We start from the raw sequence: 27391 nt of genomic DNA on the forward strand, positions 1-27391 counted from the left end.
GAGCTTGAGGAGAAGGTTGGTTCTGAGCCTGTGCCTGCAGAAGATTTCTCCCTGTAGTTGGTGTTTGTGGGGTGATTAATTGTGTAAGGTGAGGAGGGGATTTATCCTGTGAGTGGCACTTCTGGTGTTTTTGTGAGGAAAGTGGGCTGCTAATTTGGCACTGGAGAAGTGCGGGAAAAATGAAAGCTTCCCTTTGTACCCTGACTCAAACATAATGAATGAAAGAAGGCTCACCATGCCTTGCTTGAAAAAAAAAGCAATTAAAAAGGTCTGAATCCCAGGCAGATGTTTTTCCTTGTTATTGTCTAGATATTCAGCAGTGTGGACTGGTTGGTTTTCAGATGGATAAAGGCAAGCAGCACGTAAATATGATTCTGAATGCTTTTAACAGCATCCAGCTCTTTCTGCAGCCCCTGGATGTGGAGTTTTCTGCTGCGTCTGTGTAATGAGCACAGAAGAGTGGCTGCTGTGCCAAGCACAGCTGGAAAGGTTTGCCTGGCAATGTTGTTGACTGCTGGATAGTAATGGGGGTGACTTGGGTTTTTTCCTGCATAATGAGGTGATTCCAGTGAGAGCTCAGCTCTGAATCTCCAAGTGTCCCTGTGTGGACACTGCTCTGCTGGCAGTGTGGGCTCTTGAACTGCTGTGGAACAGTACCATTAAGGCTTCCTTAGTGCAGCAAACCATGTCAGAAAGACTCTCTCAAAAAGGTGCAGGCAGGAAGCTATTGCTGAAAAACTTGTTTCACAAGTGCCTTTGGAGTGAATTTCCTCCTGTGTACGAGCCCTTGCTCAGAGCATTTCCCCATGTATTTCCAGAGAGAAAGCACTTTATTGCTGGGCTTGTGCACAGTGCTCAGATCTCTAAGGCACTAGGCACTCCACATGCTTGGTGCTCAGAATCAGCCCTGATGAGCATTCATACACCTGGTGTGGCTAATGCAATTACCCCAAGTGTTCTGATGTACAAAATTGTTTCAGTTGTATGTGAGACTACTGCTCTTGCTGGGTATTTGGCTACCACAATGGTCTGGAGAAGAGGCAAATGAATATAGAAATTGTAGAAATGGAAATAAGGGTTTGGAAATTAAAAAGAAATCTGCTTTTAAAAACAAAAGGCTTGCTTATTGTTCCTGAAAGTATTGGGTATTTGCAGGAAAAACCCTCCAGAATAAAGGCTGGAGAATGTGATAGTGCATGCTTAGGGATTCAATTAATGTCTGAATATGATTCCCACATGTGGAAAATGACAAGAACTAACTGTCATGCTGCTGAGCTCTGTCAATTCTTTCCAAGCTGCACACATCTTTGAGAATTACTCTGAACAAATTTAATGGTGTCCCTGGATACAACAAATCAAGAAAATAAGTGTGGAGGAGCCCCCAGTGAGTAGTCTGTGGGCCTTTCACTCTGTCAGATGGTTATGTCACTTGCTCAAGTGCATGCTGTGCTTCCACCCTGTAACTGGTAACTTTAAATGCTTACCTGCTAGTCTGGTAATGAAAATTATCCTGCTAACTCTTAGGAGTCATGCTGGGGCTGTGACTTCTTCAGGCTCTTTTTTTCCTTTTGCTCTTTTTGGGTTTTGTAAATGCAGTGATGGTGAGGTTTTAAAAGGCAACCGTCTTGTACTGTTCTGGCTACTTGACAGCAAAAGTGAGAGAAATAATACAGAACAGGCCTGTAGAAGATATTATATATGTGCAAGATATTATATATGTGCAACATACATGTGTATGCCCCTACATATACACATCCATAAGTGCATCTCTCTGCATGTATATGGGAAAAATGGCTTTTAATCTCAGGCTGTGGTTTATGTATCTGCTGGCTGCACTTGTGCACTTCCAGCCCTTACCAGGAAAAAGAGCTGCTCAGCTTTTTCAAGCTTTGCCTCCTTTTAAACCCCCATTAGCACACACCCATGTTTGGGATGGTAGCCTCCAGTTCTTGCCTTACCTTCACATCGTTGATGTTCATCCTCGTCCCCTCCTTTCCCACGAAGATGTCATCAATGTCCACCAGAATGTACCTCTCCAAGGACAGCATCAGCTTCTTCCCTGACAGGAAGGAGATGGCGTCGATGAAGATGAGCTTGTGGAGCCAGAAGGTCAGGTTGTTCCCAAAGAGGACTCTCTGGATGCCATCGTGCAGGCCCAGGTCCTGGATGACAGTCGCATGGAGAGCAGCGCGGGGCAGCGAGGCCGGGGTGGGCCTGGCTGGCTGCAGCTCGCCCAGCAGCACGGGCTGGTAGGTGGAGTGGTTGAACTGGAACACCGTCCAGTCCTGGCCAGGCAGGGGGCCCTGCTCCAGCCTGGGCGCTTTTGTGATGCGCAGCAGGGGCGAGCGAGGGTTCACCACGCAGTCTCGCAGCGCCACGTTGTTGTACAGCTGCAAGGGCAGCCCTTTCAGCCTGCTGCTGGGGGAGCTGTTCTCGTTGGCTTTATGAAAACCAATTATGCTAACACTGTATTCCACACAGTATTTTTCCAGAAGCTCTCTATTCCACGAGTCCATGGACACGTACTTTAAAATATTCTCGTATATAACAATGGTGTACTTCCCTCTCCCGTTGTCTGTGAGAGGGGGAATGTCCCCCTTGGCTGGTGCAATGGCCATGTGGTACTGAAACTTGCTGGACTCGAGGATGGCTATGATGTCTTGCCCCAGCTGGGAGTACTGGCTTTCCACAAACAGGAGCACAGTGGGATCAGTCCTAGAGGGATCAATTGGCTTAGGTGTTCTCAGCTCCGCAGACCTGTAGGGCAGAAGCTTGAGGTCCTCGCACTCTGCTTGCCCAGTGCTTTCCACGAGGGCCATTTCCTGCTTGTAGCCAGTGTAGAGGAAATAGGCGGAGATGACGATACTTGCCAAGCAGAAGGTGGCCAGGAGAATGACCAGCATTCGGAAGCTTCTGCGGAGCTTCCCGATGAGATTCATCTTTGGCAGGGCTTCCAGCTCCTGCTGGACTTAGCACTCTTCCAGATGCGCCTCCTAATGTGCCATGGGAACGAGGAGTTGCAGAGGTGCCCTTTCCAAGGTGTTCATGTGACCATTGCAGTGCATTTATGGGGTGTTTGGGGAGGCTGTAAGGCTGTCGGAGCAGGAAGTCAAAGGATCCGGAAAGACAAATTGGCAGAGGTTTTCTCAGAGAGCAGCAGCTGCCAATAATCAATGAAGAGGACTCTTAACATTATCTGCAACAAGAAGTAAAAGAAGAGTAAGTAAAACAAAATCCATAAAGCAATTAAAACCACACATTAATAAGGCCAGTGATTGGTATTGGTAATGTGAGTAAAGAGGGAAGTTCCTGAGTAGTTCAAGGAGCACTCAGTGTCACTTTCTTTCTTGGTGCATTAAAATAAGCAGCATTAAACAGTTCCTCCGTGTTCTTAGGATACAGAAATGAACTTTGAAGAAAACTTGTTGAGGATGTGTATCTCCTTATCTGCTTTTCTTATCTAAAATGCATCATTGCTATTGCAGATGGGAACAATGGAAGATTTTAGGGGCAAAATTTGGACCAAGTCAATCTTTGATAAATCTGGGAACATATTCTGCATCAAATTCAAACTGCATAAGGGATAAATTCTGTGTTGGCTTGGAAAACTAATGTGACCAAAGTGAAAGACATGACAGGAGCTTGAGGAGAGATTTGTAGGGCTTTCTCTGCAGTTTCCATTCTGCAATTGGAGCGAGCAGAGTTCATGGTCCGGTTTAGGAACTATAAAGATTCTGTGGGGATTTTCCAAGTGAATGAGCAGGCTGCTACTAATGTGGGGTGCAGCTGTGCTTGGCTCTGCCTCCCCCAGGGATCAATGGGAGGTGCTGTGTAGCAGGAGATGTACCTCAAGGAAGCTGTTTTAGTGCTAGGTGGGCAAGTAGGTGCTGTGTGTGCTAGTCCATGGCACCTCTGGCTGAAGCCCTCAGCCTCTGGTCTGCCCCTGTGTGCATGAAGTATAGGGTGCCTAAACCTCATTGCTCTGAAGCCCTTGTGCAATTCCACCTAAGTTCATGAGAAATTGCCACTGGTAACAGTAAACCCCATGACTCAGAGACAGTTAAAGCTAACTAAATAAATAGCCCATGCTGCTCTATGGATTTAAGCAGGAATTAACATCTTTGTGAATTATTGATATTGTTTGTCTGTTGGAACAATGTGAGACAGTAAACAAGGAACGATTTTGGAACTGCTGGGAAGAAATGCTTTTTCCAGGCAGATCCTTCCAGTTGACGTGTCCTCTTCCATTAACTCAGATTACACTTTTGACTTGTGTTCTGAAAACTATTCATTCATCCTAAGGTTTGTACCTGAACCTGGGAAATGCTTGTAAGAAGCATTTAGAAAGAACGAGTTTGTTTTCTGAGACCATTTGTGACTCTGGCGGGTTCAAGCTCTTATCTGATTTACCTTCCTCAGTTGGCAGCTTGGAAGGAGATATTGATACCCCTGGACTGTGGGGTGTTCCAGAAGTGATCCTGTTGTGTCACACAACTGGCGAAGAGGGGAGTGAGGTAGGGACAGAAATAGGAAACCTCTTCTGCATTTACTCATTTCTTATGTGTGAGAGAACAAATGTAAGAGGAATCACAGCTACCATTAGGAAATTGAAGTTGTCCTGATAATCTTAAGAGTATTTGCCCTGCTTTGGTGCTTCCCTTGTTCTACAATTGTCTGCCTGCTGGGATTTCACTTCTTATTAAACCTCCAATTAAGATTCCTTCAAAAGATAACACTGGATCAAGTGAAGCATCCTCTGCAAGACAGTGTTGGAGTTTGGGTGACATTGAGGACTCACTCAGGGCTTTATCAGATCAGGACTCCTGCTCTCCGTGAGAGGGGCAGCCTCCAGGGCTGGGTCATGTGTCCCCCACAAAGAGGTGACTGCAAAAAGCCTGTTCGGTCAGCACCAGACAGGCAGGTGACTGGGAAAGAATCTTGAACTCCCGCTCGCCGGGCTGTGCATCCTCGGCTTGCTTTGGGCACTAGAGGGCAATCGCTTCTTGCTTTTGCGAGGCAGCACCGGCTCTCCCCTCGCTCCGCGGCCCTGCCTGCGGCCACGCTCCCGCCAAAAGGCTTCGCAAATCCCCAGGGCACGTAAAACACCTTAATTAAGACTCCCATGTTTAAAATTAAATAAAAGCCAGGAGTTCTGCTCGAAGAAATGTGCCGCTGGATCACCCTGAATGCTTTGCAAATCTTCCAGCCTCCACCTGTGGCACAAGGGAATAGCTTGTGAGAAGACCTAAAATGGCACGGTTTTTCTTCAGTGTTTGGCCCTGCCGGATCTCCTGGGTACTGGTATTGCAAGCTGTCAAAACAATAAACTTCACGAATATTACAGCTTGTGTTACTAAAACAGGAGAAGCCCCTGACTTTATACTAGTCAAAACAAAACTATGGTCTTCATCCCTAATTATTTCCTCCCAATAACACTGGTAAAATCTCATTGAGATAAAATATTAATAATCAGATTTCATGTTAGCTACTATCTGTTGTATGTAGACATTATAATTAAGTGCAAGTATTCCCATTTCTTGAGATGTATAATTACATAAAATTGATAAAGAATTTAAACCTGCATAAGGAAACCTGGCATTGGAACAGACCTTTTTTAGTCTACCCATTGTTTTTCAACTGCTCTGTTGAACTGATTATACTGTTCAGTAAAAAAAAAGAATGGTGTGAGGTAATTAAAGGTTATGAAAATAAATCAGCTAAATTAGCCATTAGTGGAACTTTCTCCAAGGCATAATTGGAAGTTAAGTGCCATTTGTGCCTTTGAAACTCTCCTCCTGAAAGTTCAACAGCTTTACATTCACTCCAGAATTCAACTCTCTTCGGAGAGTTCCTGTGCTAGATGAATTTGAGCAACATGAAAATAGGCCATATTTCATAATTAGTGTTACTTATGGAGTTTCATTTTGGTAACTGGTATTTGAGGTCCTGTGCTCCTGTGGTCACTGATGAGCATCCACTGATTCTCCAGGGAGGTAAAGGCCAAAGCTGGGCACATTTGGTTGAGGAATCAAGGCTGCACTCATCCAGGGCTGGTCCTTCAATAGATCTTGTCCATTCAGCTGATTTCCTCCATGTGGGGCCTTGGCCCAGCAAGAGCAGAGCACTGTGGTACAGCTCTGTTGTGATGTCAGACACATCTGCAGGGACTCTAATTTTTCTTTAATTCAGGCAGCTGAAGAAAAATGGAGGTTTAAAAATTGCTGCCTCCTTGCTAAATAACACTTCCTGCTTGTCCGCAGAAAGGCGTTTGATGGATGACTAAAGCGTGCTGTTCTGAAGATGATTGATTGGGAGATTAGGACTTGACTATTTAAAACTGATGGCACGACAGCCAGGAGAAGCAGCCCCCTGGTAATGCCATGTGGTAGCTGTGCAGCAGGAATTCAAGCTGGCTCCTCGTGGGCCAGCTCCCACGGGCACAGCTTCCCCCAGAGCTCGGTGCCTGAGCCAGCACACTTGGTGTGTGGGCTGGGGGAGCTCCTCTTACCTCTGATCATGGTAGGCAGAGGATCTCTGAGCTCCTTGAGCTTGTGGGAAGTAGAAATATAGATATGAAGCCATCAGCTGTGCTGGCTCACCCTGAGGATGGAGCTAATGGGCTTGACATCTGCAGTGGGTTCAGAGTGTGGCAGTGCTGGCACTGCCCAGCAGAGCAGCAGGACCCTGGTTGTTCCACAGCACTGTGGCCATTCCCAATCTCCTGTCTGCATCACGGTGCACTGCTGGGAGCAATTGACCTGGAGGCAGGCCAGAGCTTTCCCTTCCTTATTCTGTCATAAATCAGAAGTCAGAATGTCTTTATTGTCTATATATAACACTTCCCTTTAGGCTAAAAACCTAATGTAAAGCCTTTCCTTTTTCTTTCTAAGCTTGTATGACTACTGTCATTTACTACCAGCCCAATGAATTATGACAGCTGCCTTGCTGCTCCTTGCATGGGACTCCTCATTTATTACAGAAACAAGCAGCCTGATTTGAGTGATAAATGACTCCTGGTGACCATTTGCAAAAATTCAGGGTTTCTGTTCACTGAGGAAGGAGAAAAAGAGCATTTTTCTTTTCTTTCTCTCAGCAAAGTTTCCAGGAAATTTTTTGGCTGAGCTCACAAAACTTACATCCTCTTTGGAAGTAATTTTTTTTTCCAACTTAACCAAGCTGCAATGTGTTTTGTGTTTGTAAATGTGGCTTTGCCTGAGAGGGGTGTCAGTACCAGCTTCTCATAGCCCATCACAAGGTATTAGAAAACTCTTTTTACCCAGGATAAGGCCAGCTTCTGAGCTGATAAGGGCTGGAGAGTTCTGACTTTTATTTTATCATTTCTGAGTGGAGAGGCTGCTCAGTACTTTCACCTCTTTTGTTTCTTTTCAATGCATAATCATGTGTAAGTTAAATGCCCAATTTTTTGGTGTTTTCATCTGCTTGATCAAGTCTATATTGCACACGTAATCTTGTGTGATTTCAGAAAGCTAAATGATGCCAGAGGGTGAAGTCAATAATCAATGAATATAAAGCAAAGAGTTTGAAATACTTCAACTTGTGCACTTGATGAAAGCTGGTGTGATTTTTTTTTAGCATGAAACAGTACTTGGAAGGGAGCTGTTTGACCCTTCTGACTTCTATTTCTCTTTGGCTTTGAGCTTTTCCAGATGATTTCAGAAGGTGGTGAAAAGGCTCCCTGGTGGAGCAGTGGTTGGAGGGTGATTTGCAGATGAGTTTTGCTCATAGGGATCTTCTCACACCTGTGCACATCCTTTGGTTCCCCAGCCCAAATGTGACATTTCATGTGGCTTAGCTCCTTGCAGAAATGTGTTTTAAGGCTGAGCCAGACCACCCTTGTGCTGAGTGTTGCTTGATGTTCAGCCTCACCGCTTCCTTCTTGTGACCCATTAACTTCCAGCAGTCCCACAGTCATTTGGACCACCCAGAAATCCCATAAATATCCCATCTGGGATGTTTCAGTGAGGCCTCCTCCAAATGGAACCATTTATGGGTCTCTAATGTGTTGGTAGTTCTGAACATAACGAGTAGTTGCAATATTTCCTCAGGAATTTCTGACTCATGCCTTCTCTGGAGTGTCAGGTGTGGAAGCTCCCAGAAATCAGTAATTAAGGTATAGTCTGAGGAGAACGATGCATGAAGAGAGAACCTATATATGTGTTTTCTGTTTTTTGACAGAGTGGGTCTAGTGATCATCACAACAGATAAGTGTTAGTGACCACACTCACTCTCTGAGCAGCTCCAGATGTTGTGTGGTGGTACCAAAATTATCACAATACACATGATATTTTGATGTCACAGGCAAAGCATCTTAACTCTCAGGGCAGACTTAATTTCATGATTATTTTAAATATACCTTCTCAATGCATTTTCTAATGAATGTCTCTCTAGCATGAGTGATGGTGTTAAGATCTACCACGTCTCACCAGTAACTCACTAAAAATTCAAAAAGCTAAACAGCATTAAAGGGATCAAGCCTGGCTTTCCCAAGGTCACTCAGACACCCCGTGGCTGAGCTGGAAACAGCAGCCCCTTGCATGATGCCCTTCAGCAGCTGTTTCTTGATGTGTGTAGGACAGCAAAAGGCTGAGAAGGTGGTGTTGAGAGATGATCTGAAGGGCAGCAGCTTACTGCCAAAGCCACGATGACAGAACCAAAATGCCAGGGCAGGGAGTTGGGGCTGCAATCACAGATGTATGTGCCCTGCAGGATTGAGTCCTTGCTTTGCTTTCCTGGTGGAATTACTGGAGAGGGCAGTGGAATCACCACACTGTCAGTGCCCCAGCCCAGGGAAGCACAGGTGAATAAAAGCAGGCTTTGCATGGTGCTCTGAAGCAGCCCACAAAACATTGCCCTGCTTGATGCAGCAAATCTCCTGCTCTCGCTTGGTTAATGGCTCTTCATCACTTTTCAGTTCATAGTTTAATGCTCCAATGGAAGCCAATTTGAATTCATTTAACTCTTCAAATAAAACTTCTGTGAGACGCTGTATCAGATGTTTTATTGTAGTCCATCTATTCTGGTACTGTTTTCCCCTTTCCTAAGGCTGTCAATTAGCTATCCAGTTCCAAGAGAATGATTTGTGCTGTGAACTCAGCTGAGACACAACATTTGTGCGTAGAATGGTTGCCTAACTAGGACTCCTAAAAGTCAATTAATGCAGTAGCCAAACTCTGTATGTGTTGCTTGATTGGGTAGACAAGCTAAGCCATTTAAAAAAAATTGCTAAAAACCTTTCTTATAGTTCTATTAGAACCAAGTAGCTGCAGATTTTCTGTATTGATTTTGAAAATTTACCAAGGATTACAGGTTTATGAGTGATTACTAAAACTTTACTTTTACAAAAAAAAGAGATATAGTCCCAGGCTCTGGAACAGCCTGTTAGAAGCTGAACTATTCGGTCTTTATGGCTTTTTTTCTTTTAGTAGTTAATTGTTTCCCACACTTTGTTGTCCTATTGCTTTTCTGGGAGCTAAAAATGTTTGCCACCATGTGAGATAATTAAAATGTGTCCACTCTTATACCAATGCCAATATATTTCACTGAATAACATGTTTTGTGGTGTCTGTATCCTGTCACAGGGACTATTTGTGAGCAAGTCAGATGTGGTCACATCTGTGCTAGGAATTAAAAGGAGGCCACTAACTTATTTCAGAGGGACTACTGCTGTCACATAGTAGTGATCTATTGCTACTGCAGAGGAAGTCTATTTAAACCCAGATAACAAAGACTTTGTACTTAAATCTCTCATACAGCACGTTTGCCACATGAAATTTAAACAGGGCTTTATTCTGAGTTTGCTCAAGCCCAGTTCCAGCCAGTCAGAGACAGTTTTCAAGCTCTGTGTACATTGATTCTCATTAGAAGAGCTTCCCTTTTTTATTCTTTGAGTAGTTTCTGCTGGAGTCCCCTATCCCTATCTTTGTCCTCACTGGCTGAAGGATTTGGTTATTGTTGAGAGGATTTGGTAGAAAAAGAGGAAGACACAGAGTTTGGTCCCACCAATCTCTGATCAGAGCAGATGTGAGGGCTGGAGCATCATCCAAGCCCCCAGTCCTGGTAGACAACCTGGCAGGGCTTGGCAAGTAGTGGCTTCCAAGCAAAACGAAGCAAGGAGAGTAAATGAAGCCAGGGTGACCCTCCACGTGTGCCTACTTTTTTTGTGTATGTGTGTGCTTCTTGGACTTCCAAACACCTTCTAAAGGGGAAAATTCAGTCTCTTCCACCTTGCTCATAAATACTTGCATTTAGCACTGCTTCTGTTGCATGGCAACTGGGGAGCGGCAACTTAAGTTTATAATATCTCTCCTGTCTCTTCCTAGTCTTGGTTCTACACTAGGTTCTAGGCAGTCCTCCAAGAAAATTTTGAGTCTTAGGACCAGTTCTTTACAGGCAAGATCAGCTTTTTTGTGGGGACCACTTAGGGCTGCACACATGACTGCTGTCAGTAAACCTAATCTAGACAGAGAAATGTGGTCATGTAACAAAAATACTACAGTATCCAAGAGACTTTCCCTTTAATGTACTTAAGTGTTGCAGACAAGACAGTCAGAGGAAGTTTTATGCAAGATGATGAACACAAATTGAAATTCTTACCTTGAAATGACTGGAGAAGTACTGTTTGCCTATCAAGAGTAAAAATGTTTTATGGTGAAAAAGTAAGGCAGGGAATAGAACCTTTGATTTCTGTCTCTGCCACTATCATGCTTTGCCCTCTGGAGGCCAATGATTTTTTTCAGTATTTCATTTTCCCTGTCTTTGTTGACTGAATACTAGTCTTTTCTATCTTTACATGGGCATTAGCTGTAAAATGCTCTAAGATTATTTATGTTTGGTTTGGATGTGTATAGCAGGGATATTGCAAAGTGTGCTTTTGGGAAAGCCAGTGCAAAATTCATGCTTTCATGTGCAGGCAAATGTATTTGCTGTGCTTGCTTCCTGTTTCTTCTTTTTTGTTGTACCCTGGTTAAATTCCTTTGTGTTTATTCCTGCCGCTGCTTTATGGGGTTTCTCTGAGAGGAGCCACTTTGTCAGCCAAATGAAAGATCTCTGCGGAGATTTCTGGTGTGTCATCTATGACCTATAGATACTGTTTTGCTCTTGGTTCAAAATACAAACAAATGTTTCCTTTTGAAAGATCTATTCTTTGTTTTGTCTAGATAAAGTTCAATTTGGAAATGACACTAGTAGGATAAGGGTCCTGCTTGGGAATTGAAGGGATTTTTTTGTTGAGTCACGCTCAGCTCAGAGACTGGAACTAGAACTAATGCCATTAGAGCTCTGTGATGGAATAGAGAGGCTTTGATTAACCTCTTGCTTTCATGAAAAATCTCTGTTTATTGAACTACTGAGGCATTAACTGATTGTTGAAGGGGCAGAGTGTGGAATAAAAAAAAAAATCCAAACGGTTGTCAGTCTTTCTGAACATAGTGCCTCTGAATCAGGCTGGAATTGTCTTTACATCCCTGTCCTCCTCTCCTGGGGGCTGAATGTATAACTCCACTTGGTTTTCAAAAACAATCTCCAGGGCGTATCATGGACAAGGAAATCCAGCCTGGCTTTCTGGGTTATGGAAGGGGCTGAGAAAATTGTGTCTCATCATTTGACACAATATCTTGTAATCCATAAAGCTCAGGTTTAGGTAACTCTATATACGTAGAGACTTTATTTTCTGCCTGAACACAAATATGTTTTTCCATGGGGGAGAAAGCCTTTTGGGAGGTCCTTCAGTTAAAAATCTGAGTGTGTGGAATGATTGCCTGTGGTTGATGCAGGCACATGGAGCTTGCACCAAGGCTGATGGGGAGTTAGTCTGATGGGAGCCTGTCAGGTGTTTGGAGGCATGCATGGCTCACTTTGCTTGCTGTGTGCACGCTGGATATGCCAGAATTCTCTTAGTCTTTAATTGTGATTTTTGAGGTACAAACAATGGTACCATGCCCTTCTGCAGGTGATTAATTCACCAGGACGCTGATGCATAGTTCTGCTCTAAACAGCAGGACACTAAGGGGGCAGAGTAGTGGAGCCATTTAAAATTGCACCCCAAATAGGGTCTACAGAGTAGTAATAACTAAAAATGCCCTATAGTTATACCAGCTATTTAGGGGGATGGAGTGCAGGTAGTCTGGCAAAATATCAAGGCAGCGGGCCCTGCTTTTTTTTTTTTTTGATTTAAATTAAAAAACCCTGAGAAGCTCTGAGGGCTTTAAAATCAAATGTGATCAATAAGTCTAATTTCTGTATCTTACCTAGAAGCCTAGAAGAGTGCATTTTTATCTCATTTCCAAACATTTCTCTGTGAATCACTGACCAGCTGCCCTCCCTTCTGGTGCTTTTAGGGTGTGATCTATACCCCAGTGAGAGAGATTAAATTCAGGAATACCCTGAGGGTCTGGAACTTGAACTCTGGCCTCCTCCTTGCACAATATGGTCCCATGGAAAAGGACAAGATGTTGGCTGGAACATCCCCTGGAAGTAGAGCACAGAGGAGATGGGTGCATATTTCATGACAGACTGCCTTAACCTTCCAAACAGCCGCCTCTTTTACAGCCAGCAGCTACTATTAATTATTTATCAGGACACTTATTTATACACTAAAAACTAAATTCAGTCCTTTCAGTGGAGCCTGGCAGAGTGTGGGCTGTAATAAGTAGCTGTGGATAGTCTTTCAGGAGGGGAGGTTTTGTGCAGAGCTCTGCTCATGGGAGAGCCTGTCCACATGATTCTCTCTTCTGTTTGTGCCTAGTACTGATATTTACATGTGGGAGATGAAAACCCAGCCATTAGTAAGAGTCTGGAGCTGTGGGGCATCAGCCTGATCCCCCTTGGCCAGGTTTAGTAAGGAGAGTTCTTGTGCCACCAGCATCCAAGGAAGAAGAGGGAATCCCTTCCTTTGTGCTTCCTTCCTCATGAGGAAGCCCACCCTGCTCTGGCTTCTCCTTCTGTGTTTGCTCTGGCTCTGTAAAACCCATCCTTGCAGCAGAGGAGGGAGGATGAATTTGCTCCCTTTGCCTCCACTTGGGGAGAGCAGCTGTGACCCCTTCTATAGCCAGAGGGAAGGGAATAGGTTTTAATATTTCTCTGTTCCTTTTGAATTGAGTTCAAATGGCCATCCATGACTTGTGGTGCCAATGCGTTTTCCTCATCAAATACTGACATGGTTTCTACACTGGTGTGCTGTTGCCATGTAATTCTGCTGGCATTGCTGTTTAGGTAAAATATTATTATTTTTCTATAGCAACTGTTAGTTTCAGTAGGAATTTCAATTCCATTGTAATTATTAGAGACAGTGGTTGTAATAAATGTTTAGGATTGACTTGCATGATTTTCATTTTCTTCCAGCACCTGATGCTTTTAATGGCTCAATTTTTCTAATTTGAATGTTGACATAGATGGAGAATTGATTCTGAATTTCTATCTAGTGCTCTTCTGGATGGCTTACCTTGGTGGGGGGCATTGCTTTAGCATCTCAATAGGAGAGAGAGAGACTTGTTGCTGTGAGCTGTGCCTTCTTCAGCCTATCTCAACATGGGAGACAGGACTCTTTGATGTTCCACCCAATTTCCAGCAGAGACCCTTCTTCTCCCCAAGAGTCCAGCCCTTCTGCCTGCTCTAATGGTCCTCAACTGCATCCCAGGCCTGAGAACAAGGGATCTGATGGGCTGCCCCCATACACTGTGCTCCTTTACATGTGCAAACGGTTTCAACCCAGGCTCCCCTCCCTTTGGGAAGTGTGGAGAGCCCTTGGCTCTCACCCTAAGCTCAATGCCCTGTTCCTGAAATGACCCCCCAGGCTGGGCCAAGTGCAGCTTCCTGCACAATTCCAAGGTAACCTTTCCTTCAGCCATCCAGACCCTGGCTTCAGTGCCTTGCTGCTCTCAGCCCAGGGGTTGCTTTGTTCAGAAAAGCCAATGGTGCAGGTATGGAAAGCAGTTTCTTGGATGCACCTATGGAGCTGCAGAAAGAGGGTTGGGATTGGATACTCTAAGGTCCCTCCCAACCCAAACCATTCTTAGATTCTGGGATTATGGAAGCTTTGCAAAGCAAACACTTGATGGAAGCAAACAGCAGATTATTCATGCAGCTAAAGCTCAGCCATCCTTATGGTCATAGAGGCAGTCAAAGCAAAATTGTTTGTGGGCAAATCAGGATGATTTGGAACAGAAATGATACTTTTTTTTTTTTTTTGGTAGAAGTTCATGATATGGCTTCCTTTACTGCTTGTAGAGAAATGATGAATCTTTTTCTGGGGACATAGAGTTAAATGCAATTTTTTGTTTATCTAACTGAAAACTCATAGTCAGAACTAATAGGAACTCATCAGCATTTTCTGTGCTCAGTATTGCCATGGGTTTGCAATATATGGTCACATTTTCCTTAAAGTATCTCATTACACTGCTGGGATAATTCCTGTACTGCAACCTTAAAAAAGCCCATCTTTACTATTAGCATATTTTTATCCTGCTCATAGTGAGTATGGCAGTTGAACTCTAGAGCAGCTCATGATTCCTGCACGGTGCTAAGGCTGATCATGGCCATTACAGAGAGTGATACAGCAGATATCACAGCCTCTGAACACCCATAAAGTTTTAATAGGACTTGCAGAACTTGATAGTGTGAGTTAATAGGGTGTTCAGGCTGAAAAGGACTTGTATGTGGTGTGTGTGTGTGCAAGTGGTCAGTCACTGAAGCATCCTGTTCTCTGCTGAAATGTAACCCTTTGAATTTGATTTACTCTCATAAAAGGCAAGTTAGAGGAGCATTTCCCCAGCCTTGGAGAAGAGAGTGGTATCAACAAGGCATGAAGATACTCTGCTTTCAATTCTGAGGCTTTCAGACATTAGGCATCTATTATGAATCCAAAAAAGGCCATGTTCTGGGGAAATGGCACAAAACCTGACAGACAGCTGTAAACTTGTGCACAGAGCAACGGCATGAGGAACCATCTAACCCAGCTGAGCAGATCATAGGGTCTGATTGATAAGATTCAGGAGGGAACTTGAAGCCAAGAATTTCCTTAGTTAAATGGACTTGGCAGTTCACAGCCCACCCCAGCCCCTCCTTTAGAGCAGCATTCCCAAAAGCAAGGCAGGCAGTGCAGCTTTAGGGAGGGGAAAAGGTGCATGGGGAGAGTGCACAGACAGGATGGGGCAAGACAGGGAGCCACCTGGAAATGTTGCCAGTTATTAAAACTTCGTGAACAAGGAGATCCTGCTGTCCTTGCACAGGCTGAACATTTATGGCAGGTGGATCGTGATTCAAGCTACTCAAGAAATGGGGTGAAAATGAGTTACTTATCTTTTATCTTGTTCTCTGAGAGCATTCACAGCTAGGAGAGGGGGAGTAACCTGCTACAGGGGGTAGGCCAGATTCTGCAGCATTGATTCACACAGAGGGAAGGAGGGAGGCTTCAGCCAATATGAATGAGAATGTGGAAAACTAATGTTTTACTAACAGGAGTTAGTAAAAAATGACCTGGTAAATTCCCTGGGGAAAAGAGAACTTCCTGAGTGTGGGGTTTTGTTGGTATGTGTGGTTAGGACAGTGCAGGGCTTGTGGGAGAGACTTCTTCACCTTTGAGCATTTTCCTGTGTGTGAAAGGAAAGGAGTGACTTAGAGCACCCAGCAGCCGTGACTTAGAGCCCCTGTGCCAGCTGTGGGATAAAACCCCTGGGCTGCTGCTGGACTGGGCTCTGGAGCATCTGAAGAGCCCACACTGATTCCTTCAGTTTAGCTCTTACTGCCTCTAACAATCCTTGCTTCCACTCTATAAATGATCATGCTGTTTAAAAAAAAAAGGTTTCAGACAGATATAGTTTGCTATCAAAGTGCTGGAAGAGAGCAGATCTGTAGGTTTTGGCTTCCTCACAGTACAATTACTCTTACTTTGGTGCAGATTTAATGTATCTCCTGGAAAGCTTCTACCAGGTCATTTTAGTCCAGTAGTTCTGCTGGACTTTACTGGATGGTAGCAAAAAAGGCAAAGGATGTGGAGAAGACTAAAGAAGCAATTGTATCTTTTTTCCCCCCTCATCTAACTTCCCGTGCTCTCCCTTCTGTGGTCTTTCACGCATGTAGGCCGACAGCTGTTCCCCTTGGGAACAAGATCCCTTTGAATCAGGGGCACTTGCATGGCAAAGACTATCTCATCCCAAACTTCCAAATAATCCTTGGGATGCCAGGCTCCAGGCAGCTTTTGGAAGCACTGTGCAGAGGTTCCAGGCAGATCATTGGGCACACTCTGGGTATTTGTACCTGCTCTGAGTGTAGGCACTGTCCGTGTGCTGGTGTGAGTGTATGCCCACAAGCAGAGGTTGAGAAGCTGAACAGCTTACCTAGAGAAGAATTTCTTTCCTGGTGTGCAGCAAAGAGACTCCTGCTATTCAAAGCTCTTCACAGGGCTCCAGGTGAACCAGACAGAGTTCTCAGTTGCCAGCAGCTCTCAGCAGCATCCCAGGAAGGCTCCTCTTGCTCCGGCCCCAGCCACTGAACTCCACTGGCACAATCACATCTCATTTGTACGCAGCCTGTCCTTTCAGAGCGAGCAGCCAGCTGGAACGATTCAAACCTCTGCTCAGCACAGCGTTCCAAATGCAGCTTCCTTCCTGGGCACGGGGATGACGCCGGGGAGCCGCCAGGCTCCGGCAGAAAGGCTGCGAGAACTCTGGGATCAGCCCAGGAGCCGCTGCTCGCGGTCCTGCCGCCGGCGCCGCGCTCCGAGTGCCGGAGCCAGCCTCCGGCTCCCGCGGATCTCCGGCAGCAGCGAGGCGGCTTCGCGGGGCTGCGATTGGCAGCAGCGGCCGATTCCTGCCGCTACTCAGCCCGCAGACTTGCAGGGACTCGGAGCTGCTCTGATGTCATTCCGGCCGAGGGGGGGATGCTCGGCGAGGACGCCGCGGCGGAGGCTGGTTCGGAGATGAGCTGTGTTCCTCTCCCGCCGCCCCGATGGATTCCGCGCTCCGCGAGGATTTGCATCATCTGTCATCGTGCGGCTGGACCACCTCCCCTCCTGCCCGCCCCAAATGCGGGAGGGAAGTGCCTCTTCCAGCTCCCGGTTTTACACCTGGAGCCTGCAGCGGAAAGCCTTGGAGCAAGGCAAAGTTGGCAGAGTCATTTTTCTGGCAGGAGGATGCTTGTGCCCCCAGTGCCCCCCATCACTTCTCCTGTCTCCAGGCACTAAAAAAAGAGGCTTAACAAAATCCCAGCACTGGAAGGCTTTTGGTTCCTACTCTTGTTAGGTCACTGATAAGATCACCTGGTACAATAAAAGGTGGGTTTTAGTGCATGACCAAAATCAAGGAGGAGTCACCCAGCAAATATTCCCTGGCACCAGCAAATATTCAGTGCCTGGAGATGAAAAGTATTTTCTTGCTCTATGTGACACAAGTTCCACCTATTTGTTGCATAATTTCTTATTAAAATCCTTCATTTCATCCAGCTGGAGACAAAACCAACCTCCACAGCCAAGAAACATGATTGCTACATGACTTCAAATTATATTACAGAGGCAAAACTAAACACTTTCTATATTAAAAGAATTAGATTTCATTCCAATCTAATTTTCAATTTTTGCCAGCTTGACATCTTTCACTCCAAAACTGTTCTTTGTACAATACACCTTGGAATTGAAATTCAGCCAGTTCTGTGCAGCAAATGTGAGGAGAAAACAGTTTTGTTCAAGGAGACTGGAACAGACCCGTTCTGAGATGATGAATGATGCTGTAAACTCAGATTTGAATCATAGGAGGGTCAGCTCAACCTTTTGTGTTTCCAAAGCAGCGTGAATAAATGGTGTTCCATGCAGTTCAGCATTTACATCCTTCAGCTGGGACCTTCTACATGAAGAGCTGTTTGCTCTCTGTGAATATCCAAGTTTCAGAGATGGTAGAGATTCTGAACTGGGGACTAATTGATTCCTTCTGGCTAAATTGGAAACTGAGTGAAAATTAAGATTCAAACCACTGAGTAATTTCCTGCAATTCCTAATTACAAAGCACTTGCTGAGAGATCTTTAAAAAATGCCTTGCACCTATGGCCCAGCTCTGGATTTGGGATTTGTTTTCCAAAGACTGTTGGGAGTGCTGGGCATGGAGATCCCATTGCAGCTGGGTGGTGAGCAGGTGCCTCCTTGCATTCTATGTGAAGGCCAGAGTTTTGGTCAGGCTGCAAACTAAAACAGCCAAACTGAGTTACAGAGTCTCTTCCCAACACAAGGAAATCTTCTGGTGCAGGTTGTCTGAAAAGTGCCAGAGCTTCCATTGCTTATCTGATGGTGTGAAAAGACCAGTTTGTTGCTCTTGGTACTGCTGTCCTTGGCTCCTGGCTGCACTTGGAGCACTGCAGAGGTGCCAGTGAGCAGGAGGGTTTGGCTGAGGGACAGCTGTGCTGATCCAGATATGGTGAGAGCAGCGCTCTGCCCCCTGGAAGCCACCGCTGCGCTGTGGATGTTCCTGGGTGGGCCAGCGGCCAAGTGCTTGCACAAACTGTTGAGAGTGTTTTAATTCAGATGCTAAAGTCACTCTTTGAACTGAAATCCTTGGCTTAAGCCCTGCTGTGCTGGGTGAATTCAGCATGAAGGGGCAGGGCTGTGGATTCACAGGGCTGCCTCTAGAGCTGTTTGCTCTGCTGGTGATTCATTTCAAGTGCAGGATCAGGAGAATGACTGTGCCAGGGTCTGCCCTCATGAGAAACATGTGGGAATCTGTTGGCAGAATTGCTCCAACTCTGTGTAGCAGAAAGAGCACACCAACCCTTGGGAGACAAGAGTGCAGTTTGAATTTTCACTTCCCTCTCCTTTGGGTAGTAGAGAGAATTGAACTCTTCCAGCTCGGTCACAGATGCACTCGTGGTACCTGGAATGTCCTTCTGATCATGACATAATTCTCAAGCTCTGCTTGAGGGGAAAATAGACAAGAAAGAAAACAGGACAGCAAGAAAGAGAAATTGAGTGTGGATGAAGAGAAACAAGAAAATAAGAGAAATCCTAGTAATAAAACACTCTATTAATGAAGCAGCACACTTATGCTGAGATCCTTGCCCCAGGATATAAGTTTTTCTGGCTCTTACCCTGCAGATCAGATTTTGCATTGGGTGATGTACATTATTCTGTAGCTGTTAATCCTCATGTGGTTCGTTTCCTCCCTGTACAGGCAGGCAATTACAACAGCTTATTCTACTTATTTTGGTAGCACAAAACCTAGAGATGGAACCTACCACTGCTTTGCCCAAAACTTTGTGGAAAACATGACTTTCTGGTTCTGAACTGTGGGTTTGACAGTGGTTGGGTTTTTTGGGTTTTGGTGGGGTTGTTTTAGGTGGTTGGTTGTTTGTTGTTGTGCTTTGTTGGTCAGGTGAAAGTCAGTGTTGCTGTCTTGTGTCCAAATCTTCTTGCAGTTTACACACCTCTCACTGCAATGTCTGTACATATTTTAAAGTATTCATCTTCACACCAGCAGATGTGGAAAACACAATTCCTGCAGTTCTGTGGTTGGAAACACAGAATCCTAGGACCATTTAGGTTGGAATACACCTTTAAGGTTATGGAGTCCAGCTATTAACCCAGTACTGCCAAGCCTACCACTAAATGATGTTCCTAAATGTGCTGCAGAGTGAGCGAATCCTCTCAAAAGTCAGTGTGTGAAGATGTGGCATCTCCCTGGTTCACTCTCCAGACTGTCTGAAAACTGTCACAGGAATGTCTGGATTGATGTTCTGTTGCTTCTATGTTGAATTTCTGTGGTCTGGCTGCTCCCAGTCTCTCCACCTGTTATTCCAGTGCTCTGAGGACACTGGAATAGGCACTTCCTTCTTCTGCTCTCAAAAACCCCCTCACAGCACCAAGGCCATGCTTCAAAGCTGCCTGCAGGATACAGAACCTTTTCTTTCAGCTCAAGACACATCTGTGGTCTTTAGTGAAAGAAAGATGGCTTTTGACACTGAGGTTCATAATAAGTTTAAGAGAACAAAAAAAAAAAAAGACTCTTCCTGGCAGAACCAGCTTTTTCTGGAGCTTCCTTCTGAACCTGCCTGTAATTAAACGGCAGTGTGCCTTATTAGACACACACAGAGCAGTTCCTCAGATGATGTAAATTGTCAAAACCTCCCTTGATTTCAGAGGAACTATGACAACTTATAAGAGGTATAGATTAGTCTTAGTTCTCCAGCAGCAGTTTGAGATATGCAGAACTTAATTAACATCAAAAATGCAAGAAACACAAAGGCATACTGGAATGTGGTTTGGGTTTCTTTGAGTATTCATATATTTCATTAAGAAAAGTCTATTTTGTTGTCTTGATGTCTCAATAAATTGTTAGGGTTTTTCATCTGACTATTTTGGCTCTGGCTCAAAACATGTCAGAGGTTTTACAGAAGCAGAAATGTAGGGATGAAATATGGATACTCTTGGAGCTGAGTTTTGTGCATTAGAACTCGGTTAAGGCCTTCATGTCTTGTACTGGCAGTGCCTGCCTTGTCCTAGACTGCTCTTGTTTCCCAGATGTCAGGGCAGAACATGCTGCTGGTGGTGCATTTAAGCATGAAGTGCTGATTTGCAACAACATCAACAGCCAAAATGCTGCTCAGTCCTCAAGTAAAATTAAAGAATGTAAAAAATAGGTGGATTCCCTGACTGTTGACTTTCTCCAGCTACACAATCTCTTTTCCAGCTTCTATGATCCCCTCTTTTTGTCTGGACACACTTGTACAGATGATAAAGGCAAATCAGTGCATACCAGTTCTGTAATGACCTTTATCTTATGCTTTTATTCCTCTGTAAGATAACTTTGATATCCTAGTGTGGCTTTGTTCCTGTATGGCTTTGGGTGTATTAGTTTCAGAGAGGGTGCTGATAGAAACTGATGTGGAAATATCTGTTAAACCAATGCAGATTCATTTACATCCAGCATTAGAGCTCTCCACATATCTCTAATTACAGTACTGTTTTATGTCTTAGGTGCTTACTCAGCTATGAAAATATAAACTGCAGTTTTAAGTGCTCCTATTGAGATACCATCAAAGCAAAAATTGGGTTTGTGCTTAATCCACAGCCTGACCTTTGTCACCACTTGTGACACTGAGCCAAGGGGTCCTGATGTGTGAGAGAGATGGATGTCTGTGTGCATCCATGGAGCCTTCTGGGCTCTGCCCCACAATTTCCTAACAGAATCCTTCCCAGGATTTGCTTTGGCCTGAAGGAGCTGACAGCTCCTGGGAAGTGAAAGGGGGCAGGACTGGAGCTTGGAGAGAGAAGAGCTTTTTTCCCAGGCCACACTTGAGTGTAGCAGCAGAGACTAAAGCAGCGAGCAGGTTTAAGCTCTGCTCAGCCCCCTTGGATTTGTTGTTTTTCCCTGTAGCATGTGACACTGTCTAAGAGCTGTGTCCCCTTTGCTCTGTTTCCATGATGACTCTTTTTGTGACCTCCCTGCTGGTAAGCAAGTCAGTCTGGTTTTGTAAATCCTTGCAAGAACAAGACTAAAAGCAGGTGCAGGTCCCATTCGCCTCACTGCCTCACCCAGAAAGGCTGGCTGCTGTCCCCCTGCATGGCAAACTGTCACAAAACCAGATCTAGGAACTTTGGCTGTGCCCCCATGTCCCCTTCCTGTGAAAGCTCAGGGAATCATTTGCTGTGTGACTCACAAAGGTTTTGCTTCACCAGGGACCACCACAGGGTTTCTCTGGTCCCCAGTGCTGCAGACAGAAGTGGGGTCACCCCGTTATGCAGCTGCTCCCAGACCCAGCTCCGGCTGGCCAGGGGCTGGCTTGGGTGGTGACACATTTTGTACAGCTCTGCCCCCAGCACTGCAAGGGGCTCCTGACAGGGTGGGCAGGGCTCTGCTGTTCCCTGCAGGAACTTCAGCAAGGCCATTCCAGCTCCTGCTGATCTCCAGCCAAGCCAGCACCAAAATCTGACTGATGATCTCCATGGGTCGGGTCAATGATCTCTGTGTGACAGCAGCACTCTGCTGCCATGTCTGAGCTGAGGAGGGCTGCTGAGGAGGGCAGGGGAAAGGGGACTGCTGACAGACAGCAATGCAGGCCAGCTGCTGGCACAGCAATTATCATAGAGAGTGTCATCCATAACATGAAGTGATGGCTTACAAATCTCAAACATTTCTTCTTTGATTATTAAAAACAAAGGGGCTTGAACTCTCAGTTTGATGTATTAAGTCATTACTTTTTAAAAGAAATTGAGTTAGTCAAACTGGAATGATTCATAAAGTAGCTTAATTAGACCAGAGCTCCAGTGGGAGTCCCCTTTAACTTGTCTACAGAGACTCTTTTAATACTCTAATCCACCTCTGAATTAAAGGTGAAACCAGGATTGGTAGTTTCAAAGGAGGAACTAAAAGAACATCTATCTTTCTCTTTTTGCTCTTCTGTCCTTACCATCTAGATATCAAGCTCCCATTGCATTCTAAGGATGACTCTTTTCTAGGTTAGCTTGCACAAGCAGAGCTTTTTATATCCCATAATTTAAAACTTAAAAAACCCTCAAAGTGAAAAATCCATTACTGACACACTCCCAAACTGGTATTCTAGAATTGCTGTAATAAATGATCCTGTTGTGCAGGGTTTTGTTTCACCTCCTAGCCATGTTTAATTTTTAATTTTTTAGGTCATCCTATTATAATTTGTTTTCTGCTTTATCTGGTGCTATAGGAGGAGGCCTCGTGCTCATGCTCCAAGTAGGGTGGGAAATCCTCAAATGGAAGTGCGCCCTAAGGTCTCTTTTTAGGCTGATGTGACTAGGCTGTGCTTCAAAATAAAATTTAAAAAAACGCACACAAACCTGTGTTCAGCAAAAGGGAGGCTAAAGACTTGAAAATGCTCTAGTCTGACAAGGGAAATCAAGATCACAATGTTATATTTACTTTGAACTGGCCTTCTCTAGAGATGTGAAATCTCTCTGCAACATCTGCTAGAACAGAGTTAATAAGCTAAAGAAATGCTTTTAATGTCTCCCTGCTATTGATTCCCTTTGCTGGAGGTAGGAATTGCTTACAGACTTCCAGCACTAACCCTAAAATGTCAGGATGGTGGCAGAAGGAATGGTTGGGTTTTTGCTTTGGATATGCAATACAGTTCAGTGTGAACAAGGCCCAGTAATCATGGCTCTCCAGCCATCTCTTGACTGAGGTTTCTTTTTAAAATATATTTTTCTCATGGAAAGAAAACAAAGGTGACTTCATTAAAATAAGCAAAGGAAACTATGGATGGAATAATCTAGAGAACATTCCAAGTGAATAAGAGCTTGATACTTAACCATTGTACTTCTTTATCATGCTCATTCCTGCTTTACTTGTGGCTCTAATGTTCAGCAGGTTACATTTGAAAATATCTGTAATGTATTCTGGAGTTACATCTTGTCTCTCTGAAGAGTTTGGGGCACTTTAGAAATAATATTCCAAGTGTTGTTTGCCTATTCATACTAGTGCTGAGGCTACTGCGTTGTGTGCACTTGGGTTTAAGTTTTGTTTATTTATTAAATGTGACAGAAATGCTGACACACTTAGAGCAGGGCTTCTGTGAACTGAAATTATCACATAAAAGCTAAATACCAGTAATGGAGATATCTGTTACAATTTGAAGGGTAGGCTTGAAAGAAATAAATTACATGATGAGATGATAGTAGGTTGATTTCTCCTGGTGGCATAAAGCTTTTATGTTCAAGAGAAGTGTTTTAGGAAAGTAGATACTATGCTAAAAAAATGAACAGGACCAGAGAGCAGCAGCGTGGTGTTTCTGTTGTAAATCTGTTACACCTTGGGCTCCCATAGAGGGCAATATTGTATCACAGATGGTTTTAAGCCCTGGATTAGGGGTCTGCCAATTCATCTGTGCTGATGTACCTTAAGGAAAATTGCTGTTACAGTAAATTTGATGGTGCATTTCCCTTCAGCCAGGCTGTGACTAACACACACAGTAATGCACGCCAAACCACATCACAGAGCCTCGTTAGACGTGAAGGAGATTAATTTTGTAGATTCCCTAATTGTAGGTTGTAGGGGGAAAAGTCCCATTTTAGCTTGCAGTGTTCTGTTCAGTAACCAGGTCACAGCAAGTGTGAGCCCTCCTTTAATACAGGTGCTTGGACAAAGCCATAAGAAAAAGGACCCAAGTTTGTGGTGTCTGTCCTGGACACAGCATTTGTAGACGTGTCTGGGGTGCATGGAATCCTCTGCATTTCTGATTGTATCCTCTGTTCCCTTCCTGTGGGACACATGAGCACAGTTATAGTTATGCTTTCCTTTTGTGCTTCTCTGGTTTTGTTGTGTTGTTCAGCACAAGGCTCTGATTTCCATCTGTCTCAACCCCCTGGGTAGTTGGAACACTGAAAGATCCATGCCCCTTCAAAACAAGTTCATATCCTAAATTTCTCTCCTATACTTATTTACTGCCTGAAATCTCTCCTATGTTATCCTGCCTAAGCTGTGGAAGTACAGAGATGGTTAAATTATTTTTATTACATCTCTATTCCAGCAGTGACACTAAGGACAAGCCCCACTGTAAATGTTGTACTCAGCCCTGGAGCTCAGTCAGTGAGGCTGAAATCCGTGGCACTCCCTGTTTCACTGTTTCCCAACAGAACTGATCCAGGGAGCCTCACAGCAGCTTCTTGTTGCTGGTATCTTGGAATTCTTCACAGAATAGGAAAGAAAAGTAACCAACAGGAGCAGAAACCAGAGATACAAAAAGGAGTAGAAAAAACCCCCTTTGTCCAAGACGTGAATATGGGCTATCAAATAGTTGGGTGTATGAGTGAGTTTGGGTTTTTACTCTGAATTCAATTTTCCATCCAGGTTTTTTACCTGAAGCCAGGTCCCCTCCTGGGCATCTAGAGGCATCCCTAGGGGCTCTCCTGTTGCTGATGTGGCAGTCTGTGCTGGCAGCCTAGGCCTCCTTTCTGGAGCCATATGTCTCATTTTCTGCTCTCTGCTACTTCAGGAATCTGGAGAGAGTGGGAAAGAGCAGGTTGTGGCTGGCTGTACTAGCCAGGGTCCCAAAATAGGTGGATGCAATGAAAGAGAAGAATTACAGGAAACTCACAGTTAATGCAGGGGTCTGTGCTCTGTAAATGACCATTTCCAGTTCTTAACTAATGTGAGATTTGGTAGAGCGGGTTTCTCTGAACTTCTGTGCAGTTTACATCTCATTAATTCACACATTCAGGGGTTATTTAAAAATGAGTTAATGACACCTCATGGCATTTGTAGCCATCAATCTGTATGATCCTGATTTAATATGGAGCATAGAGTAGGGAAAAGCAACACTTCCCAACACACCCCTATATTGGTGAATACAAGAATACCTATATTAGACCCAAAAGAACAGTTAGAAGGGAGCTCTGATAAATTTATTTGAGGCTTTCTAGAATGACATGGACACTTGACATTTTTAATAACACATTTTTCAATAATCAGTAACTATCCAACACAGCTGTTCTTTTTTGCTGTTGTTATTTTGCTGCTAATAAGTCATTGGCAATGACATTCCAATGCAGAATGTTTATGGAAAATGAAGATGAGTAAGCAGCATATATTGAAAGCTGATGTCAGTCATAAATAGGAGCACTGATTATGGCAGTGGATCTGTTTCCTGTCAGACAGGAATGAGGTGTGGAGTAAGGACATGAGTATGTTCTCCAGAGCTCTGCTCTGCATAACTACAGCCAATTTGCATAACCTCGGGGGTTTGGATAATCCCCTGTAACCCTGATGTAAGAATTTTAGGTTCTTTGTAAAGCTCCATAATTTGAGAGGCTTTGCACATGTTGGTGAGAAGAATTATAACACCATTTCTAGAACTATTGAAATGCTGCCAACAGAGTTATTGTTGGAAGAGGAAAACTGAATGTTTGGGTGACAAGTGGAAGATTCCATAGTAAAGGGCATCCTAGAAGTTTAGTCATGCAAAAGATTGACTGGAGTTTTAAGGTTTTATGTCTAAGTGGTAGCAGCTTGCTGTTTCTCAGTGGTGGGGTTCTCTTGAAGAACTTCTCATTTTGACTTTTTGTGGAAAACTGGGTACGGAACAGGCAGGAGAAGAAGTGAAGATTTGCATGCAGGGTGTAAGAGCAGGGAATTATTTCATTGTGCACAAGCCTGGAGGTGGAAGCTCGTTTGAGTGCACTCCAGCAGCTCTCCATCCTGCCTCGTGGCCCTGCCATCCAACCCTTGCCTTTCCCAGGCACCGCAGTGGGACTGACAGGATCCAGGCGCCCTGGACATGTCTGTGCCACCTCTGGCATTCCCAGAGGATCACACCCAGCTGCACCATCTGCACTGGTGTGTTGGGAACCAATTTTGACTATTAGAGGTTTAGAGTCTTCCTGTGTGTGTCTGTGGGGCTGACTGCTCAGGAGAGAGAGCAGGTGAAAATGCACTGACCCAAGATCCCCTATCAGTAACTGCACTGTGGGGATAGGGAGATTGCAGTGGGGTAGAAATCATTTCATTCCAGGATAAATCCAGGCTGGAGGGTGTGCCTGGTGTGAGATACCTCCCAGGGGATCTTCTGTGTCCATTGCAGTTAATACATCAGCAGGAAAAATCACCCTCATTAGAAAAAATAATGGAGAAGGCAAAAGGCTTCAAGCCTAACAAAGATGCAAAACTGGATTCAGAAGTGTTCATTGATTATTATCCACTGCTTTTCTGGCTGTGTGCCTGCATGGGCATGCAGATGTTACCAGCTGGAGATGCTCTTTAAATCAGCATTTCACATCCACTTCTCCAGGCACCAAGATGTTTTCAAACAAAGATGCAAAGCCAAGACCAGTCATGGTTTTAAACTCAGTTCAGGTGAACAGGAAAAGTCACCAAGGTGCCAAAACTCTGAACTCTTGGTCCCTCAGCTGTTCTGACAGAGTTCACGTTATTGTGCAGACAGGGCACATGTATAACCTCAAAACTGATTTTTAAAATCACAGTGGTGAATGTTTGGGTTTATTTGGTTTTCCTGAGTCAGCAGGAAAAAGTAGGTTTATTCTTGTGCCCACTCTGGGAACAAATTCTGCTTCATGCACAAAACCACCCTTCTTCTGTTTCAAGGAAATGATAATTTAATTTAAAAACTAAATTAGTTCCTCACCATTGACAATTCAGTTTTCTGTTTGTCCATGACCAAAGAATATTCACATAAACCAGGTTCATTTAATTGCAGTTCAATAATGCCATGCAGCTTTCTCTACTGATAGAATGAAGCCCAGTCAGCTGAGATAGATACAGGTGTTTCAAAGCCAGCAAGAAGATATGAATATGAAAGCTCTGCTATTAGAAAGCTAAAAACTCATTTTCTCAGTGTTTAAACTCACTTTGTGGTGGTTGCTATGCTACCATCTCTGCACCTACTTTATGGAGCTTTGAACTATGGCAAA

General features: G+C 44.4%; 1 protein-coding gene across 1 annotated transcript in view; it reads right to left on the minus strand.

Moving 5' to 3' along the window:
• The window catches only part of LOC136556291 (bifunctional heparan sulfate N-deacetylase/N-sulfotransferase 4), a 65117-nt gene extending 48408 nt beyond the window's left edge, over positions 1–16709 (minus strand). Inside the window, exons 1-2 of the mRNA XM_066549423.1 lie at positions 16353–16709; positions 1959–3196 (exon numbers count right to left, since the gene is read on the minus strand). Coding sequence (XP_066405520.1) covers positions 1959–2939 — 981 coding nt within the window. The 5' untranslated portion in view covers positions 2940–3196; positions 16353–16709. The remainder of the gene's footprint in view (positions 1–1958; positions 3197–16352) is intronic.
• Positions 16710–27391: the final 10682 nt, after the last annotated feature.

This window comes from Molothrus aeneus, chromosome 4, assembly GCF_037042795.1.
Source record: "Molothrus aeneus isolate 106 chromosome 4, BPBGC_Maene_1.0, whole genome shotgun sequence".
NCBI classification, from domain to species: domain Eukaryota; kingdom Metazoa; phylum Chordata; class Aves; order Passeriformes; family Icteridae; genus Molothrus; species Molothrus aeneus.